Raw genomic sequence first — 21,958 nt, forward strand, 5'->3', positions numbered from 1 at the left:
GGCCGGCCGCGCACGCCAGAAGACTCCTCGTGGAGGGGGGAGCTGAGGGAAGGGGCAGCTCCGCCACCTCTGTTGGCGGCGGGGGAAGAAGAAAGTCGGGGCCCGTACCCACCACCACCGACTCAGAAACGTCCCCGCCCCTATCTCCCCGGAAACAGCCCCCCGCCCTGCCCCGCACACTCGCTGCCCTAACCGTGAGCCGCAGCAGCCCGGTCGCCCCCGCCTCGCCCCGCCCCGCCCCGCTGTCCGTCCCCGCGGGCCGCAGAGTGCGCGAGGCCCTAGGCCGGGAGTTGTTGTCAGGCCCAGGCTACTTCCGAGGCGCCCGCGGGGTGTCGCCGCCACCACAGGAGGACGACGTCGACGCGGAGCAGCAGGCGGCGGAGGCGTGTTGTTGTCTCGCCCACTCCCCTCCCCTGAACTCGAACCTAACGTCAGGGTGCGATGGAGTGAAGAGGCTACGAAGGTGGTACTTCCGCGTTGCGCTGCGGGAGCTTGAGCGCGGCCGAGGCCGCTTCCCCCACCCGCGGGGGCACTTGGAGGACTCCGGCCTCCCCCGCAGGTCAGCAGCCCGGCGCATCTGGTGTTTTTGCGGCCGAGGATAGGACGACGAGCCGATCGCGAGCTCTGCAGCCTGGATTCCTGCTTCCCTCGGGTGCTGAGGCCGCTGCGTACCGCACTGTGATCTGGAAGCCAGGGACCCAGTCCCGACCCCGGATTATCGTGGCGCGCCTCTCGGCTGGCCCTGCTGCTCTGTGTCCCTCCGCCGTCGCCGCTCCCGTTTCCGGCGGGGGATATGGCCAGGATCTGACCCGGGAGGAGGCCGCACCCGCGCCGCGCTCTGCGGCGGCCTCTAGGCGATGCCGAGCAGCTCGGACACGGCGCTGGGGGGAGGCGGGGGCCTGAGCTGGGCGGAGAAGAAGTTGGAGGAACGCCGCAAGCGGAGACGATTCCTGTCCCCTCAGCAGCCGCCGCTGCTGTTGCCGCTCCTGCAGCCGCAGCTCCTGCAACCGCCGCCGCCCCCGCCGCCTCTGCTCTTCCTGGCTGCCCCCGGCACGGCCGCCGCCGCAGCCGCCGCCGCCGCGGCCTCCTCCTCTTGCTTCAGCCCAGGCCCCCCTCTGGAGGTCAAGCGGCTGGCGAGAGGCAAGAGGCGCGCAGGAGGGCGGCAGAAGCGGCGCCGCGGGCCCCGCGCCGGGCAGGAGGCGGAGAAGCGTCGGGTCTTCTCGCTGCCCCAGCCGCAGCAGGACGGCGGTGGCGGTGCTAGTAGCGGCGGGGGTGTGACCCCGCTGGTGGAGTACGAGGATGTGAGCTCCCAGTCCGAGCAGGGGCTGCTGCTGGGGGGGGCCAGCGCGGCAACGGCGGCGACGGCTGCCGGGGGAACGGGCGGCAGCGGCGGGAGTCCGGCCTCCTCCTCCGGCACCCAGCGGCGCGGGGAGGGATCCGAGCGCAGGCCCCGCCGGGACCGCCGCAGTAGCAGCGGCCGCAGCAAGGAGCGCCACCGCGAGCACCGGCGGCGGGATGGGCAGCGCGGCAGCGGCGGCGAGGCCTCCAAGACCCGCAGCCGCCACAGCCACAGCGGCGAGGAGCGGGCCGAGGCCGCCAAGAGCGGCAGCAGCAGCAGCAGCGGCGGCCGCCGGAAGAGCGCCTCGGCCACGTCTAGCAGCGGCAGCAGCCGCAAGGACCGAGACTTGAAGGCCCACCGGAGCCGGACTAAATCGTCCAAGGAGCCGCCGTCGGCCTATAAGGAGCCGCCCAAGGCCTACCGGGAGGACAAGGCCGAGCCCAAGGCCTACCGGCGGCGGCAGCGCTCTCTGAGCCCGCTGGGAGGCCGGGACGACAGCCCGGTGTCCCACAGGGCCTCGCAGAGCTTGAGGAGCCGCAAGTCCCCCAGCCCGGCAGGAGGTGGCAGCAGCCCCTACTCGCGGCGGCTGGCGCGCTCGCCCAGCCCCTACAGCCGCCGGCGCTCGCCCAGCTACAGCCGCCACAGCTCGTACGAGCGCGGCGGCGACGTGTCCCCGAGCCCCTACAGCAGCAGCAGCTGGCGCCGCTCCCGCAGCCCCTACAGCCCCGTGCTCAGGTGAGTCCCGCCCCTGCGCGGCCGCGCCGCACCCCGGGAGGCAGGGAGAGGGCCGGGGCGGGAGGCGCGGCCCGAGACGAACCGCTGGCGGGGAGGGGCGTTTCCGCGCGCCCGGGGGCCGTGCGGGGTCCGGGGCGCGGCGGGGCGGACTTGTTGCTCCGCGCACTGGCGGGTCCTGCGAGCTGCACGGCCTTGGCAGCACTCGGCCGGCTGGGCCTTGGCGCTTACTCCTTCTGGGTTGGGAAGCCCGCGGGACTGGAGGCCACCTCGGCTCTGTGTTGTAGAGGAACCAGCCAGGGGCTCGGGTCAGGACTGGTGGACGGCAAAGCCGTGGGCGAAGCACTTTTCTGGAAAGCTTATCTTAAGTGAAAGGCGCTAAGGTGGAAGTTGATGGAGACAAAATTGGAAGATAAGGGACAGAATGATTTTGAGACTCTTGTGTGGGATAGCTTTTTACCTGATCTTGCAAAGTTCACATTTTAAATAAAAATGACACGGTTGTGGTTTCTCTGTTGGTTTGTGATCACACCCAATTGCCGATAACATAAACCTAGGTGGCGTAACCCAGTGCAGCCAAGTGAAGGCTCAGTGCATTCTCTCCCCATAGGCCTGCAGCTGCTCACCGTCACGTGAGCTACACCTTGACTTTTAGGAAGTTTGTGCACAAGATTTTAAAGGGTATAATTTAATCTGGTGAGATTGGACTATAATGTGTGTGTTATGCTTTGTTATACAGTAGTATTCTCCAAAAATGTGTATGCATTGACATATACTCACTCATTTTACAAAGTGAATTAGGAACCATTTTTGAGTATTTTACTGGACTTCCTAGGCCTTACCGTGTAGCGTCTTGCAGAATAACATTAGGATCGGTGTGTTAGTTTTAAGTAATGTCAGGTGGATGCGGTACCTCAGTAATGGTACTGAGTCTTAAAATTCTCGGTCTGTTTCAAGTGTTAGCCTACTAACGGTAAACATGAGATGTGAGTAGAAATATTAAGTGTGAGTTTGTCCTTAAACCAAAAGATCTGTGTAAATGTCTTCATTCTTATGGTGCTCGAGTATATTGCCATTCACAGCACTTTCACTGAACTTACCTTGTACGAGTTTTATACTTTCCTTTTAGGTTTGTCGAATGGTTTGTATTTCTGTGTGTGTGTGCAAACTGATGAAGTCTGAGTACTTTAGATAGCACTTTTAAGTGTGTGACTTTTTGGTAGTGGTAAAGTGCCCAGCGCTAGGCCCTGCGTTCAAACTCCAGTACCACTAGAAGAAAAAAAAACTTAAGACTTTTAAAGAACAAATATTTTATTACTGTTTAAAAACAATTGAATTGAATTCACTTGTACAGTTAATGCAAAAGTTTTATTTATTTACAGAATTTAGTGATTGTGGTAGGTGACTCAGGTTCTTTAATGAATAGACCTCTAGACTGTAAGTTCCATGAAAGCAACTGGCTTGTGTTGCTCACCCTGGAATTCCTAGCGCTTAGCACTGTATTTGGCGCATGTGGGTGCTTGATAAATAAACGTTAGTAAATGAAGGGATGGTGTTTACTGAACAAACTATGACTGTGAATTTGAACTATATACTTCATTTAAGTAAGTACGTTACGTAGACCATGTTCTGTGTTGTAAGAAATAGAAATATGGTCTTTTTCCAGCTCATGTAGTTTACGTATTAATGAATTGTGAATGCACATTTTCTTCTTGATACTAAGGTTTGAATTCAGGGCCTTACCTTTGCTAGGCAGGCACACTCCACCAGCCCTTTTTTTGATGGGCTTTTTGGAGATAGGGTCTTGTGGAACTATTTGCTCCCGTTGGCTTCTAACCCTGATCCTCCTGATCTCTGCCTCCTGACTAAGAATACAGGTGTAAGCCACCAGCACGTTGCTTCAGTGTAGATACTTTTAAGGAAGTGCATATACATTTAAAATAATATTGAAATTATGATAAGATGTTTTGGATGTTACACCCCAGAATAAATGTTCCCATTCTAGTGATGTCTACTTCACAATGTGCTCTTTGCCTTCGTTTGAATTTCCAGACCTCAGTGCATTCCTTTTCGTCTCATAACTTGGGCAGCGGGATGTGCAAATTCACATTATCTTCCAGATTGGTCCATAAGAAATGTAAGGTGCACTGAAAAGAGGGGCTGTTTAGGAGAGGGAGGGAATGGTATTGATTGTAGTGTTACAATAGAATGTCAGACTTGAAAAACATTCACCCCTCAACCCTGTGATAGTTGGAAACATTCCCATTGATAGATTGAGAAACTGAAGCTCCAGAAAGTTAGGTGATTTGTTCTGAGGTCAGCTTGGGCTTCAACCCTGGGCTGATTGGAAAGTACCTGCTTTTAATATTGTGCTGGATGGGTGGAATGGCAGCTGGCATTGAAGGGAGTTGGCCACCTCACATACAGATCTGTTTTGCTAAAATTTAACCCATTTGAGAATTTATGTGTTAATTTCTGTACCTTGTTCCCCTCCTTTTTAAGTATTTTGAGGTGTGTGGCACACCTGTAATCCCAGCACTTAGGAAATGGAGGCAGGAGGATCACAAATTCAGGCTAGACTGAGGTATATAGTATGGCCCTGTGTTAAAAATGAAACAAACAAAAGACAAACATTTTTTTCCTAAAGCTTCATTCAGCTCATTTGTCTTTCTTTCTTTGTACTTTTTTTTTTTTTGGTGCTGGGATTGAAACCAGGGCCTTTCCTTTGCTAGATAAACTGTGTATCACTGAGCTATGCCCTGAGCTCTAATTTTGTAGTTTTTGCCAACAATGAGAGGGGTTGAATCTTTGGAATTTTTTTTCTACTTTGGTTTTATAAAAGTCAGCCAAAAAAAAGTTTGGTTGTTGTTGTTGTTGGGACGGGAGTTTGAACTCAGGGCTTCACACTTGCAAAGCAAGTGCTCTACTGCTTAAGCCACACCACTAGTCCATTTTGTTCTGTTTATTTTGGAGATCGGGTCTTGTAACTATTCTCCTGGGCTGGACTTCAACCTCCATCCAGATCTCAGGCTCCCAAGCAGCTAATATTGCAGGTGTGAGCCAACAGTGCCCAGTTGAAAAGTGTCCCTTGAGGACATGATTACACTTCGTTATTGATTGTTTTCCTGTGGGCTGTGTTGATTTGAAATCAGACTAGTTACAGTCAGTATGGTAAACTGTTCTGTATAATTGGCTCTTTCTCTATATCTGTGGAAGTTCTATTGTACCAGGAAGAGGCAAAGCCTTCTTTATGTAATATCAAGGCCCTGAGAACCTGAAGAAGATGGTGAACCCTAGATACAAATAAGTGGGAAACCACTGGTGTTTGCTAGCCTTTTATATGGGGGCACTTCCATTAGGATTAGCATTCAAAATAATGAAAAAATAAGCATATTCCAGAATTTTCATAAAGCTCTTATCACTCCTAAAATGCTACTGACGTAATGTTTGTACTTAATAGAGAAAATATTACAAATATAGTGTACTAGAGTAAGTGCAGAAATAGAACTGGAGAGAACTTTGGATGAATTGTTTAAACTCTCCAAAGTTGTAATCATTCATTCCTTGTATTCTCAGATGATGGCCTTTTTTTGTTTTAGCTCATTCTCTGACAGGTTTTTACCTGACATTTACATCTATTCAGTCTTCATTATATTTCTTTCCTCTAATCCTAATATTCCTTTCCCTCCTTTCCATTTCTAGCACCCTAGTTTAAGCCATCATTTTTAATTGGTTAGACTCCCGATAAGTATTACCGTTCCTTTTTTCGCAATTCATGCTTTATTAGGAGAGTTTTCTTAAAATCTGGTTAGATAATATCCCTCACATTTTGTAGAATTAAGACTAAACTTTCTAGGCTGGGTGTAGTATATCTGAGTGTATACTGATATACATTCTATATCTGTAATCCCAGCTACTCAGAGAGCTGAGGTAGGAGGATTGTGGTCCAAGATTGAACTAGGCCAAAATGGAAAACCCTATCTGCAAAACAGATTAAAAGCAAAGGACTGGGGTGTGGCTTAAGTGGTAGAGTGCTTGTCTAGCAACCTCAGAGTCTTCAAAAAAAAACCCCAGAAGCCCCAAAACAACAAACCCCAAAACTTTCTAATGCATTGTCAATTAATGCCTTTAATGATCTGTCCCCATTCTATCAGAACTCTTATTTTCAGAGGCCCTTTTGTTTCTTTATCTTCCTACTTTTAGCTTGGAATGGTCAGAGATACTCCAAACCTTCTTTCTATCTTTGCTTCTTTCAAGACTGGTTCCACATCTCACCATCTTGAATCCTTTCATTCATTCAGCTAAAAAAAGTTCTTTTCCTGTATTTCCATAACTTTTTGCGGGGCTGGAGGTATGGCTCAATGGTTTGAGTGCCTGCCTAGCAAGCAAAAGATCCTGAGTTCAAACCCCAGTACCTTTAAAAAAAAAAAAAAAAGAAACTTTTTGCTTTATCTCTGTTATAGAGCTTTAAAAAGTTATATTTAATATTCTAATTAGTTGACCCTCTGCATTTGAGATTTCCCTACTAGATTGTAAGCTCCTAGAGGACAAATTCCAACGCATACTTATTAGTGCTTTCATTAGTTTAAATACATTTTTTTCCTCCACAGAGTAATGCATACCAGTCAACACAGTCTACCAGTTGTAGCTCTAAACTTGTTCATTTGATTCACACATACTCTAGGATTGGGAAGTAATCGTTTTGATTTATAAGAAGGTTATTTAAGACCATCCTTCTTTTTACTTCTACTTCAATGGAATAAGTAACACTGGTAGTCACTAGTACGAATAGAATAAATTCAGACCTACTTGCTTATATTTAACTCTGATCAAAATAAATGATCATGTGTGATCTGTGTTTCTTGGTGAGTTTGAATTAAATTTTAAGGTGAAATTTTCTGAACAGACTATATCAAACTTTATTTGAAACTGAATAATTGTTGCTACTTATAAAAAATCAGCTGTAGTGAATGTTGCTTAATATTCATAGTTAAGATTATTATAATCTTTTCCTTTTTTTTCTGTGGTTATCCCTTTTTTGTATGTGTGTATGTGTGTGGTAATAGTTGGTGTTGTTATTTTTGGTTTTGGTTGGCTTTTTTTTCATATAAAGAGATTTATAAACGCTGAGGTGGGTGGTGAAAGCAAAAAATGTGCCCAGCTGGAATCAGAAGCATTACTTGTTTGCAGTGATTTTGTTCCTGAATTTCTACGTATCAAGTTGTGGGAGAATCTTGTGTTCTTCATGTGATTGGAAGATGAAATGGATGCGAATTAGAGGATAAAATGTAGGTAAACACTAAAATTTACATAAAATAGAAATGAAAAATGTAGGGAAGAGGAATTGAAAGTGGTAAATGGGTTACTCGCCTCCCCACTCTTCTGTTTCTGTGTTTTCAGTTGTAGAGGGACACTCTCACTGGGTTATTTTGACTCTCTAAACACAATTGGTCTAAAAGTTATTATTTCTTACCACTCAGAATTCTTTCTTTTTTTTCATACTGTTCATAGTTTTTTGCCTGTTCACAAAGACAAAGGTTCTTGATAGAAGTTTTCAGTTAGTACAGAGAAGTAAGTATATAAGTGCCCCTAAATCCAAGCCGCAGCCTTTGTTTTAGTTATTTTTTCAGATAGGGTCTTGCCTTTTGTCCAGGACTGGCTCCCACCATGATCCTTCTACTTATGGTCTCCCATGTAGCTGGGATCACAGGCATAGTCAGCACACCCAGCTTATTGATTGAGGTGGGGTCTCACTAATTTTTTGCCCTGGCTGCCCTTAAACCACACAATTCTGATCTCTGCCTGCTGAGTAGGTAGGATTATAGCTATAGGCTCCGCACATGACCTTACATTTTGATAAAATGTCAGGTCATTCTTACTTTTTCTTGTTAGCATATATTCATCGTACAGAGAGGTTTCATTGTGATATTTCCATATATGCATGCCTTCTTTATGCACAAGGGACAAGATTGTACAGAATGGAAACATACTATAATGCTTTTTTGTACTTCGTAGTTTATTCTTTTTATTGGCTCCTAGCATTCTGTTGTATGAATGTAGCATTCCTTGTTTGGCCAAATTCACATTTGATGAACTTTTTTGTTTTTGCTATGTGTATATATGTATTAATACCAAGTACAATTTTTATGCATTTCTTTCCCATTATGTCTTTTAGATTGGATTTTTCAGGGGTAAAATGGAGTCAAAGATGGTGTACACATTTATAATTTTGATACTTTGTCAAGTTGCCCTTCAGAAGGCTTTTATCAATTTATTTTCCCCACCAGTGTGAAAGTGCACATGCTCTCTTTAGACACTTGGAGTTGTGTAATATTCCCTCATCTTTGATCTCTAACAAGGCTGAATACATTGTCTTTCTTTCTTTCTTTCCTCTTTTCATTTCGATTCGTTTCGTTTTTGTCTCTCTCTCTCTCTCTCCCCTCCTCATTCATTCCCTCCCTCCTTTTTTTGCTGGTTGAATGCAGTGAATTGTAGTTGCTAGGCAGGTGCTCTACCACTTGAACCATGCCACCACCCAGTGAATACATTTTCATTTGTTTATTTGGATATTCTAGTTTCTTGATTCATTTTTCTGTTTTTCTTCTTAATTTATAAGGGTTCTGTTAAATGGCAATATTAACTTTCTGTTGCATCAGCAACTACTTTTCTCAAATTTGTCTTTTTTTTTTTTTTTTTTTCCAGGACTGGGGTTTGAACTCAGGGCCTCATGCTTGCTAGGCAGGTGCTCTACCACTTGAGGTACTCTGCTAGCCCCTAAATTTTATTTTATTTTTTTGACAAACATGAATTGTTTTTATGGAGTATACTTTGGTGTTTCGATTATGTTCTTATATTGTGGAATGATTAAATAAAAATCATTAGAAATTCTGTCATCTCACATTTTTTTTGTGGTGAAAACGTTGGGTTTTTTTTTTTTTTTTTTTTTTTTTTTTGGCTTTTTGAGACAGAATCTCACTGTGCAGTGTAAGCCAGCCTGGAACTCACTGCGTAGCCCAGAGTAGCTTTGAATTCACCAACTCACCTTCCTCCTGCCTTAACCTCCTGAGAGCTGGGATTATAGATGTGCCTCAGCATCCCAGTTCAAATATCTTATTTGAAGCAGGGACTCAGTATGTAGCCCAGGCTTGCCTGGAATTCATCCTCCTGCCTCAACCTCCTGAATGCTGGGGTTACAGATGTGCATGCACCACCACACCTGGCTAAAATCTAGTGTTATAGCAATTTTGAGTATACAATTCATTCCTATGTAGTCACCATTCAGTATAATTTATCATTAAATCTTATTTCTCCTAAGTGAAACTTTGTACCCTTTGATAAACATTGTCGCTTTCCCTGTCCATCCTCCTCCCTAAGCCTCTAATGAACACCATTCTCCTCTGTGCTCCTATAGAAGTTAAGTTCCATGGAGTTCTAGATTCAGCTTGACAGTGAAATCATGTCTTTCGATGCCTGGCTTTTTTCCCTTTTAAGTATAATGTCTTCCGTGTTCATCCATGTTGTTGCAAATGACAGGATTTCCTTTTGGAGGATGGAATAGTATTCCAGTGTGTATATATACCACATTTTCTTTATTCATGCATCTGGTAATGGACACCTAGGTTGCTTCCATCTTAGCTATCATTTTGGTCATGTGGTGTTCCATTTTTAGTTTTTTGAGAAACCTTTGCATTTACACCAACAGTAGAAAAAGAGTTCCCTTTTCTCTATTCTCATCAACAATTATTTTTCTTTCTTTTTTTCTTTTGGTGGTACTGGGGTTTGAACTCAGGGGTCATACTTGCTAGGCTCTATCACTTGAGCCACTCTGCCAGTCCTTTTTTGTGTTGCATATTTTGTGTTAGTGTCTTCCTTTTTTTTTTTTTTTTTTTACCTGTCCTGGCCTTAAATTGCTTTCCTTCTGATCTCTACCTCCCAAGTAGCTAAGGTTACAAGGGTGATCCACAGCACCCACCTCTTCTTAGTTTTCTTTCTTTCTTTTTTTTCTTTTTGGTTGTACTAGTGCTTGAACTCAGGACCTCACGCTTGCTAGACAGGCACTGAACCACTTGAGCCTCTCCACCAGCCCCACTACCTCTTCCTATTGATAATAGTCTTTGTGGTGATTAGTGACAATGAGTATTTTTTCATATACCTGTTAGTCATTTATATATCTTTTGAGAAATGTCTATTAGGACCTTTGCCCATTTTAATTTTTATTTATTTTACTGGGTACTGGGAAGGGGCTTCACTTTTTGTTTTTAAGACAGGGTGTCACTAATTTGGTCTTGCCTCCTGAGTAGTATTTAAAGAAGTTTTCACCATATTCTTTACAAATTGGGTTATTGTAAGAGTTCTGTACATATGCTGGATATAGAAACATGTTTTGCAAATGTTTTTTTCTCAGTCTGTGGCTTACTTTCCTTAACAGTAATTTGAAAGAGCAAAAGTTTTAAGTCTTATGAAGTCTAACTTAGCTTTCTATCTTTTATGGTTTATACTTTCTGGTCAAAAGATTTTTGTGTGATGTTATCCATACAATAGGATAGTATTGGGCCATAAAAAGGGATAATACTGGTACATGCTATAACACAGATGAATCTTTGTTAAAATATGCGTAAGCGAAAGAAGCTAGTTACAAAGATTTTCTCTTTGATTTTGCAATATTCATCTTTATTAATAAGTCTGTTTATATATACAATGTGATATTACAGTGACATATTCTCTTGCTCTGATAATCTTGCCCTGTTGTATTTCTAGATATGTATGACACGTATGTTATGTATAAACATGAAATTAAAAATGCAGAATCACATATTTATTTACCTTTTCAATCCTTTTCCACTTGTTTTGTATGTGGAAAGGCTCTATCTTGGAAGGTATTTTTATTGAATGTGGATTCCTAAATTGACATTATCTTTTCCTTACTACTTCGGCTTGTCCCACTTCTGGCTTTGCATAGTTCGATGAGAATTTTCTTAACATTTTGTGTGCTTTCAGCCATTTGATTTTAAGTCTTTTTAATCTTAGTTCTCTTAAGCACCCAGCACAGTATGTGATAGTAGGTAGCCAGCAAGTGACGTTAACTTGATTTGGATAAGAAAATATCCGGCACCACAGGTTTTTAAAAAACTTGTTAATATTAATAAGGTTTAATATTATAGGCAAGTAGAAAGAGGCTAATAAAAGTACATGCCCTTGTGCAAATCAAGTCCCCTGCTGCTCTTCTTACCAACTTTTCCTTTTTCTTGCTTTAAAAACACATCTCAGGGCATGGTTCGGTGAAACATGAAGACACACACTTTATGCTCAATGGTCTGGAACTGGTGTGTTTGAGCAAATCTGTAAAAACTCAGCCTTATGGGTTAGTTTTTATGCTACATAAGGAACCTAAAGAAAAAGGAAGTATACTTTTAGAATAAACAAAGTATTTCAGTTTTGTAATTTTTTTCTAGTTTTTAAAATAATGTCTTTATTCAGATGTGAGTAATATATGGTTGACTTTTTTATTTCCACTGTAATTTTTAAAAGTTTTTGTTGGTACTAGAGTTTGAACTCAGGGTCTCATGCTTGCTAGGCAGGCACTCTACCACTTGAGCCACTCTGCCAGCCCTGTTTTGTGTTAGGTATTTTCGAGATAGGGTCTCTCAAACTGTTTGCCCAGGCTGGCCTCAAACCTCGATTCCCCCTGATCTCTTCCTCCTGAGTAGCTAAGATTGCAGGTGTGAGTTCCTGGTGCTTGGCTACTATAATTTTTTTTTTTGAAGCAGGATCTCACTATATTGCTGGGGCTGTCCTTGAACTCCTGGGCTTTAGTAATCTTCCTGTCTTCACCTCCCAAGTTATCTGGGACTACAGGGGTATACGATCACACCTGGCTACTGATTTGCCCTTTTAAATTGTATAGTTAATTGGTCTTTAGTGTATTTACAGACTTGTGTTTCCATCACCATTAATTTCAGAGTATTATTCTCACCTCCAAAAGAAACTGTGGCCATTAGCATTTACTCCCATTCCTACCTCATCTAGGCCCTGGCAACTATCAATTTGCTTTGTGTTTATCGGTTTACTACTTTGGACATTTCATTTAAATGAAATCAAACAATAAATATGTGATCTTTTGTAACTGGCTTCTTTCACTTACACATATTTTTAAAAAGACTCAACTGTGTTATAGCATGTACCAATATTCCTTTTTATGGCCCAGTAATATTCTATTGTATGGATAACATAATGTTTTATTGTCAGTTGATGGATGATAATTTGGGTTATTAACTTTTTGGTTATTATAATTTATGGTCAAGTGAACATCTGTGTAAGTTTTTGCATAAGAATATACTTTTATTTCTCTGGGTTATAGGTATATACCTATTGGTACATACTCAGGATTGCTGGGACATATGGTAATTCTGTGTTTAACATTTGTGGAACTGCTAAACCTTTTCAAAGTGGCTACATCATTTTTATATTCAAATCAACAATGAATGAGGTTTCCTTTTCCCCAAAACTGTGACAGAATCTGTTTCCTTATAGTGATTTTAGTGTTTCAAATGGCATCTCATCATTTTTCTGATAAGTAATGAAGTTGAGTATCTTTTCATGTGTTTTTGGACATTTGTATGTCTTTCTATTTTTTTTTTTAAGAGAATATTTGTATTTTCTTTTTTAAGACAGGGTCTTTTTGTGCAGTCCAGGCTGGCCTTGAACTCATTATCCTCCGCAGTGCTGGAATTACAAGCGTGTACTGCCATCCATGCCTTGCTCTGGTTGTGTTCTTATTGTTGATCTTAGGAGTTCTGTGTATTTACTGATAAGTTCCTTAATCAGATATATTATTTGCAAGCATTTTTTCATTCTCCCACTTCTTATGACATTCATTAAAGTATAAACGTTCCAGGCTGGCAGAGTGGCTCAAGTGGTAGAAACCCTCGTACTACCAAAAAAATAAAGCTGGTCACCCGTGGCTCATGTCTATAATCCTAGCTATTTGAGAGGTGGAGATCAGGAGGATTGAGGTTCGAAGCAACCTGGGCAAATGGTTCTTGAGACCCTGTCTTGAAAACACCCATCACAAAAATGGGCTGGTGGAGTGGCTCTAGATATAGGCCCTGAGTTTAAGCTCCAGTACTGCAAAAATAAAACAAAAGTATGATGTTTTTTACTTTGACAAAGTGTCGCTTATTATTTCTTTTATTGCTTGTAGTTTTGATGTTAATCTAAGAAGACTGTGGAATCCATGGTTACAAAGACTTATCCTTTCTTCCAAAAGCTTTATAGTTTTAGCTTTACTTTAACCCATTTTCAGTTAGTTTTGTGTGTGGCTGTTTAGTTGCCCCAGTACCATTGGTTGAAAATCAATGGACCATAAGTGTGAGGGTTTATTTCTGTACTCTCGGTTCTATTCCATCCATTTATATCTTCATCCTTAAGCCAAAACCTCATGATTTTGCAATAACTTGAAATTGGCAAGTATGAGTCTTCCCGCTTAGTTTTTTTAAAGGATCATTTTGACTGTTTGGATTTTTTTTTTCATTTGCATGTGAGTTTTACAATGTGCTTGCCAATTATTGTCCTGCCAAAAAAGCACTTTGAGTTGTAGATCACTTTGAGGAGTATTGCCATTTTTGTAGTCTTAAACAAATGTCTTTCCCTTTAATTTCTTTCAGTGTTTTATGTTTTCCTAGTTCAGTGCTTTCCCTTCCTTTGTTAAGTTCTTAGGTGTTTTAATCTTTTTAAGACTGTTGGTGTTGTAGTCTTTTTATTAAGACTTTTTAAAAAAATTTTAATTATTTTATTATTCATATGTGCATACAATGCTTGGGTCATTTCTCCTCCTTGCCCCCACCCCCATCATTACCACCCTCTCCTCCCCCTCCCTCTCCCCCTCACCCCCTAGCTACCCGGCAGAAACTATTTTGCCCTTTTCTCTAATTTTGTTGAAGAGAGAGTATAAGCAATAATAGGAAGGAACAAGGGTTTTTGCTGGTTGAGATAAGGATAGCTATACAGGGAGTTGACTCACATTGATTTCCTGTGCATGTGTGTTACCTTGTAGGTTAATTCTTTTTGATGTAATCTTTTCTGTAGTTCCTGGTTCCCTTCTCCTATTGGCCTCAGTTGTTTTTAAGGTATCTGCTTTAGTTTCTCTGCGTTGAGGGCAACAAATGCTAGCTAATTTTTTACGTGTCTTACCTATCCTCATATCTCCCTTGTGTGCACTCGCTTTTATCTTGTGATCAAAGTTCAATCCCCTTGTTGTGTTTTCTCTTGATCTCATGTCTGTATATGAGGGAGAACATATGATTTTTGGTCTTTTGGGCCCAGCTACCTGACTCAGAATGATGTTCTCCAATTCCATCCACTTATCAGCGAATGATAACATTTCGTTCTTCTTCATGGCTGCATAGAATTCCACTGTGTATAGATACCACATTTTCTTGATCCATTCGTCAGTAGTGGGGCATCTTGCCTGTTTCCATAACTTGCCTATTGTGAATAGTGATTAAGACTTTTTTAATGGGAATTTTTTTTTCTTAATTTCATTTTGATTGTTTGCTTCTTATGTGTAGACTATCCTTGTGGGGTTTTTTTCCCCTACATTGAGTGTGTGTCCTACCAAGTTGTTGACTCATTTATTATTACATTTTTCTAGTGAGTTATTTTAGGTTTTTCTACATGCAAGATTATATCATCTGAAAATAGAAGATATCTTTACTTCTTTCTAGTTCTAGATTCCTCCCACCATATTCTTATTGGGAGCCTAGTGAGTAGAGGATATAGTAAAGATGGGAGGAAATGTAGGTCTTGTGGGTCACAATAAAGAATTTTATTTATTTGTTTGTTCATTTCTGTATTGGGGTTTGAACTCTGAGCCTCATACTTGCTAGGCAGGTGCTCATCCACTTGAGGTACACCACCAGCCCTTTTTTGTGTTTGGTATTTTTGAGATAGGGTTTGGCTTTTTACCTGGACTGACTTTGAATAGCGATCCTTCTGATCTCTGCCTCCTGAACAGCTAGGATTATAGGAGTGGGCCACAGGCATCCAGCAGTAGTGTAGGCTTTGAACTACAAGCCTAAGGCTTGACTATTGCCTCTACCTCTTCATAGTTCTTGACCACTCAAAAAATATCAACCCTTTTTGCTTAGTTCCCACATCTGCTTTATTTATAACTTGGTTGCTATGAAGTGCAAGTCATGAAAAATGCCTATAAATATGTTTCGTAAACTGTGAGGTTCAGCAAGTATATTTATTTATTTAATAACACACTTCTGTCCATGTGGTAATAAGCTATGGACTGTGGAGTGTACAAAAATAAATGATGTCTGGATTCTGTTTCTCAAAGATGGTACAGATAGTGTGGTAAATATCTAAATACAAAGTTAAAAGTGATATATCAGGTTACAAAGAAGGGTGTCGAGAAAACACTGAGGAGTTCTTGGTTGGCGTTGGTGGTAAGACTTTTTTGAAGAAGGAAGGACTCTTGCATTAGGCCTTGAAGGATGTCTGGGATTTCAATAGAAGATCATCGGTAAGACAATGTTCTCTGTTGGCAAATGTGGAAGTAAATAATGGAGTCATGGGCGTGGGAGGATAGGTTAGGACCAGATAGCTCATGTAACACCTTGATACTAGACTAACAAGGTGAAATTCCATTCAATAGGAATGCCATAAGTGGTATACTTAATTGTGCAAATATTTATTGAGCATTCTCAGGTTTCTGCTATGCAGATACAGTATCAGTTTAGTTGGGGCAGATTTGATTATTTTTATTCTAATGACGCATGGACAAAGTGTGATCGGATCTTGGAACAAGGAATATCTCATTTTTAGTGGTGTGGGGTTTGAACTCAGGGCTCACCACTGAGCCATCTCTGTACCTGGTGTAAAAAAGGAAAACTATAGAGCTGACAGACATTGTGCTAAGATGCAAAATATTCCTTTTTGAGCAGATAAGGAGACAAAGAGAGGAATGCGAGGGAAACATTTCAGGTCTGGCATTTTGTATGTGTTGGAATTGGCTGGACAAGGCTTTGTACGTGTGTGGCGGAAAAGTTTTGATGGAGTAACTGAAAGGTAATTCAGGAGAGTGAATTAGAAAGAGTGGAGGGTTGAGTTAGGAGCACGGTAAAGTGACTACTGCCCTAGACTAAGAGTTTTGATGTAGGACCTAATATGGAATAGAAGCTCTTCGTTGTGAGTCTGGAAAATGGAGAGATACTTAAGTTGTGGAGTTGGCAGGATTTGGAGACCAATTGAATATGGGGAGAGCATGGAATGTAAAATAATTTCCAAGTTTCTGTTCTTTCATTCTATGCCATTGCTCAAGAATAGGGAATATTTAAGGAGCAATAGGGTGGATTTGGAGAGATTTAGCTGTATTGTGCTGAAGATACATGTGTGATTGTTGGGAGTGGGGAAGAGGATTGAGACAGAATGAACAATAACATTTAGGAGATCTTTCAGCTATAATATATAGACATATTATTGTGAGAGAGTAAGTGTAGTAGAGAAGAGGAAGAGGCAGAAACAGCCATAGAAGTAAGAAAATAATCGGAAAGAGCAAAGTAGTAGAAATGATTAGGAAGTGTTTTTTTAAGGGTGTGTTCAAATATTGTCATCGTAAACAATTGATTTTTTAATTTTTGGTTGTAATGGGTTGAACTCGGGGCTTTTTTTTTTTTTTAACTCAGGGCTTTGCATTTGCTAGGGAGGCAGACACTCTACTGCTTGAGTCACACCTCTAGTCCTCTTTGCTTTTTCTGTTTTTGAAAAATAGATTTACTGGTTTCCAGAAATTTCAGTGAGGATATAAGACATTATAGTGATTTGAAGAGTATATTGGGGTGAGAATTTGGCTGTAACTAGACAGATAGATAAGATACAATATCAGGGTACCACCACTTTTTGTTTGTTTGTTTGTTTGCTTCTTTTATTTTCTTGTGTGTTTGTAAAGATTTTAGAGACTAGGGTTATTCTGGAGGAGAAATAGAAATGGGTAGCAAAAGCTGGATGTGGTCACATATGCCTGTAATCCCAGGACTTTGGAGACTAAGGCAGGAGGATCACTAGTTTGAAACCAACCTGGGTGCTACATAGCAAGTTTGAGGCCAGCCTAAGATACATAAACCCTGACTAAAAGAAGAAGAAAGAAGTGGACAGCAAAGGTTTAAGTGGAATAAACCAGTAATAATCACAGAGGAGCCTAGCATAGTGTCCCTCATACTGTAACTGGTGTCTTTAAAATGCAGATTCTGGACTCTTAGGTCGATAAGGACCCAGGCAGGATACAGTAGTTTGTACAAGCTTGCAGGTGCTGCTGGTCTGTGGACAACACTGAAAAGTAAGATTCTAGAGTGTGGGATCAATGGAGATACCAGAAGTTGGTCTTTTTTTTTTTTTTTTTTTTTGTGGTGGTACTGGGGTTTGAACTCAGGGTCTCATGCTTGCTAGGCAGGCTTGCTATAACTTGAGTCACTCTACCAGCCTCAAGAGTTAGCTTTAAGTAGGGAGAGGAATACCTCCTCTCTGAGATGAGGTGGAGTGTAAGGCGGATGGAAGTATGAAGTTTGTGTGGGAGAGACATGTTTGATAGTTTTGGACCTGGGGTTGCAAGCTTGAAGAAAGTAGTGAGGGTTTAGAATAGCTACTAACTAGAGGAAGAAAGTGAGTGAATTTGGGACCTGTAATAACCACTAAAAAGTGAGAATTAGTTTTGTTACGGTTTCTGTAGAAATAACTGAAACTGGGAGAGACTATAACTAGTGTAGTTATTTTTTTAAATGATACAGTTGGCTATAGGAAAGGTAGTGATATTAAGTAGAACAATGGCCTTTGGATTAGAAGAGGGCAGTGTAAATAATGGTTCTTCAAGGATGTCCATGTTTTCTTCCCAGGAACCTGTACATACTAAGATTTCACATGACAAAAGGGATTTTGTGAGATTGGAGGTATGGCTCTAGTGGTAGAGAGCACTTGCCAAGCAAGCACAAGGCCCTGAATTCAAACTCCAGTACCACAAGAAAGGAGGGGAGGGTGTTGTGGATTTGATTCAATTAAGAATTTTGAGATGGGAGAGATTATTCCTCATTATCCAGGCAGGTCCTGTGTGATCACAAATATCTTTGTAAAAGGACTGTAGGGTTGAGTCAGAGAATGTCGTGTGGTGATAGAAGCAGAGAGAGAGAGGAAATGTGACCATGAAAGCAGAGGCCTGAGTGATGTAGCCTTAAGCCAGTGAATGTGGACAGCCTGTTGAAGCTGAGAAAGTCAAGGAAGCAGTTTTTCTGAGCAGACTCTAGCTAGAATAAAGCTCTGGTGACATTTCTTCTTTTTCAAAAAAAAAAATAAGCTTACTCAAGAGATTGATTTTGGGCTTTTTTTTTTTTTTTTGCAGTCCTGGAGTTTGAACACAGGGCTTCACACTTGCTAGGCAGGTACCTTTACCAGTCCTTCCACACCTTTAGCCCTTTTAGCTCTGCTTATTTTTGAGGCAGGGTATAGCTTTTTGCCCAGGCTTACCTGGACTGTAATCCTCCAATTTTCACTTCCCACTGTCACTGGGATGACGAGCACACCACCATATCCAGCTTCTTCCAGTGAGATGGGGTCTCACAAACCTTTTTAGCCAGGGCTGACCTGGATCTTCAATCTTCCTGAGCTCAGCCTCTCAAGTAGCTAGGAGTACAGGTGTGAGCCGTTTTGGATTTCTGACTTTACAACTGTAATATAATTTGGGGTGTTCTAAGCCACCAAGTGTGTGGTAATTTGTTATAGCAGCAATAGGAAATATTCAGAGGAGAGGATAAGGGTTGAAGGGAGTGTAGAGCTGGAATGAATAAAATGAGATAACTGTGGGAGGTGGTGTGGGTACCAGGAAACTAAGATTTCTAGCCTGGGTAAATGGATGGAGCGTAGTCACATTAATAATAGAGAATGGTAAGGAGTAGATTTTAGAGGAAGGTGTATTCACTTTTCATGTCTTAATTTCAAGTGCTGGTGGATTTGATGGGAACAGTATTTGAGTTTAGTAGTGCAGATTAAATGAGGTGGAAGAATATTTGAAATAAGGATATGTATTTAAAAGGCTACTGTAATACTGTTATATATTTCATGGAGTTGTTACATGACAAAATACATACAGAGTTTTGACTAAGAAGGTAGTTTAAAGAGATGCTTGAGAGAGATGGGGTTTTGAAAACATGCATTTCTTTTCAGTTTGGTAACCATTTTCAAACCTTTTTGAAGGAATTGGCAACAGTTTTTTGAAATGGGCACAGCTGCTATTAGAATGTGAAATCAGCACGGTAGAAAATTTTAGAATCAAATGTGGGTAGTGGCTACTGAATGAGACATTCATCTCATATGTAGAATTTTATATATTATGTGGGATCTTTTTGGGGGGAGAGGTGGTACTGGGGCTTGAACTTAGGGCCTTGTGCTTGTTAGGTAAAAAATTCCAGAAACTAAAAAGTTAGATTTAGAAGTTAAAAACTCTGGGTTTAAGAGTTGGCATGTTAAGATTCTAGAAAGAAGTGGAATCCATTTTGATGGTTCAAGAGACTTTAATGAGATTATTCTCATTCTATGATCTGCTTGCAATCTATTGAAAGTGGACTTCTTCCCTAGTAAACTTTACTACCATTCTCCCTAAAAAAACAAAGGAGGGAGAGACACAGACTTTAATGAAGGTACTGCAGAGGTATAGTGGATTAAGGGTGCTCACAAGGGAGAAAAGTTCTGTCACTAATAACAGGGAATTTGAAACTGGTAAGAAAAATACAGTGCTATTGGAGCCTGGTGAGAGCTGTGGAAAAGAGTGGTGCCAGGCAGGAGCTTTGGTGGTGATTGGACAAAGGTTCTGCCAGCACTTGTGTTTGCTAATTAGGCACAATTTCAGGAGACCTGGACTCTAGGAGAAACTGTGGTATAGTTGAGTGAACAGTACACCATGCTCTGTCTCCAAGGGACATTAGCCTAGTTGACAATGAGCACTAGCCAATTGAGTTGTTGTAATCCTGGTTCTGCTTTGAGTTGTGTGAGAACCTCTTGAGTTTGGGAAGACCTCTTAGAAACAGAAGTCTTTTAACTTTTTAAAGAGGTCCTATAACTTGTTAAAAACATTATCACAGCTTTGCTCTGGTGGCCCACAAGTGTAATCTTAGCTACCTATTTCAAAAATACCCAACCCTAAGGCCCTTAGTTCAAGTCCCCATACCACCAAAAAACCCACCACAACAAAAACATTTAAACATGCAGTAAGTAGTTAATATGTGTTCGTTGTAGATTCAACAGTATAGAAATATTAGAAAAACATTTTTAAAAGAAAAATCTTATCTATAAAGCAAGGAGGTCAGACTTGGTGTTTGCCCCCATTCCCTATCTTCTAGTAAGACATGCTCATAGTATAGTTCGTTTTATAGTCTTCGAGATTCATTTCTTTCTCCCCCTTGTAACTTTGTATGGCTGAAGCATTAGTAAAATTCTAATGTATGGCTAAATCCTTAGTGAAAATGACCTAAAGTTTTGTTTAATATTTAGTTTCAGATTCCCAAACCATGCTTGTTATAAATGAATATGTTGGAATTTACTAGGAAGTTTTACAATGTCAGTTAAGACATAAAAGAAGTTAACAAAGGAGCTTTTGTAAAATAGTGGTGTTGGAGAGGAATGGAGAGTATCTAGAAGAAGCCATTGTACAGTCAAATACTGTAATGTCAATTTCATAATATCCTTGTTACAGAATAAAAAGTTTGTAAAGCTTTACTGATTCAGATTCTCTTATTCAGCTTCTATCCAGAAGAAAATAGGCATTTTTAAAGTAGGACTGATGTTTGATGTGAGTGCAAAAGCAGGTGCACTATTTTTGAGCCACACTTTCCAGTCCATTTTGTTTTAGACATGGGAATGGGGTATTGTGAACTATTTCCCTAGGTTGGCCTTGGAACCCAATCCTCCTGATCTCAGCCTCTGAAGTAGCTAGGATTACAGGTGTGAGCCCCTGGCATTGGGCTAGGTGAGAATACTTCAATAAGCCAAAGGAATTAATATATTGGGATTTTAACCTACTATCTTTGTGTTTCTTTTCTTAGGTAAGATTTATTCATCATAAATCCATTAAAATATGTGTGTCTATATTAAATAGATAACCAGAGTTTAGCAGTCTAGGAAAATTCATTTTTAGAAAAGTCGCTATCTAAGCCCTCTGTGTTCTTAGGTTTGAGGTGACAGTCTTTGCTTCCTCAAGCTGCTTGTCAGTATATGATCAGGGGATAGAAATGTGACATATCAAACTTGTTGTGAGCTCAACAGAGTCTGAAGGGAAAGGAAATTAAAATGTGGTCAAATCTATCATAACATTTTTCTTTTCTATATTAAAGGTGTCCAAGTTATTTCACAACCAACCTGACACTTTACATTTATCCAAACATCTTCTCATTTCCATGAGTAATTGTAAGCTTATTGGTTATTTTGACGATTGGTGTATATGAATATTTGATGATGTTAGTTTAGAATACTTTCTAAACTACTATTCACAATAATGTAAAGTAATTAATCTCAAGTAATCGTACATAAATTTTTATGTGACATAAGGGGCTTGCATGATGCACGATCTCAGTGCTGAACACTCTTTGGGCCTCATACGCTCGTTTTTGAATGAATGAAGAGGAAGTTGAATTTGCGTTTGGGTTTATCCTAAATTAATTATTATTTTGCTTACATACTAGAATTGTGGAATGTTTCCAAACACGTCTCTCCACATTATATTATTGGATATAAAGAGAAATTCCAGTTCTTTCTTTTCTCTCTGCTGATTTTCATTATGGGTTCCCAGGAGTTTCTTTGTTTCCTTTACCATCTCTCCATAATTTCTTCTAAATTCTGTGAGAG

General features: G+C 41.3%; 1 protein-coding gene across 4 annotated transcripts in view; it reads left to right on the forward strand.

Annotated features, from left to right (window-relative positions):
- The first annotated feature begins 857 nt into the window (after nucleotides 1-857).
- Cdk13 (cyclin dependent kinase 13) overlaps nucleotides 858-21,958 on the forward strand; it is a 109,314-nt gene continuing 88,213 nt past the window's right edge. For all 4 annotated transcript variants that reach the window (XM_074065356.1, XM_074065357.1, XM_020184804.2 and 1 more), the window contains exon 1: nucleotides 858-2,074. In XM_074065356.1, the coding sequence (XP_073921457.1) occupies nucleotides 858-2,074 (1,217 nt within the window). The remainder of the gene's footprint in view (nucleotides 2,075-21,958) is intronic.

This window comes from Castor canadensis, chromosome 2 (genome assembly GCF_047511655.1).
Source record: "Castor canadensis chromosome 2, mCasCan1.hap1v2, whole genome shotgun sequence".
Taxonomy (NCBI): domain Eukaryota; kingdom Metazoa; phylum Chordata; class Mammalia; order Rodentia; family Castoridae; genus Castor; species Castor canadensis.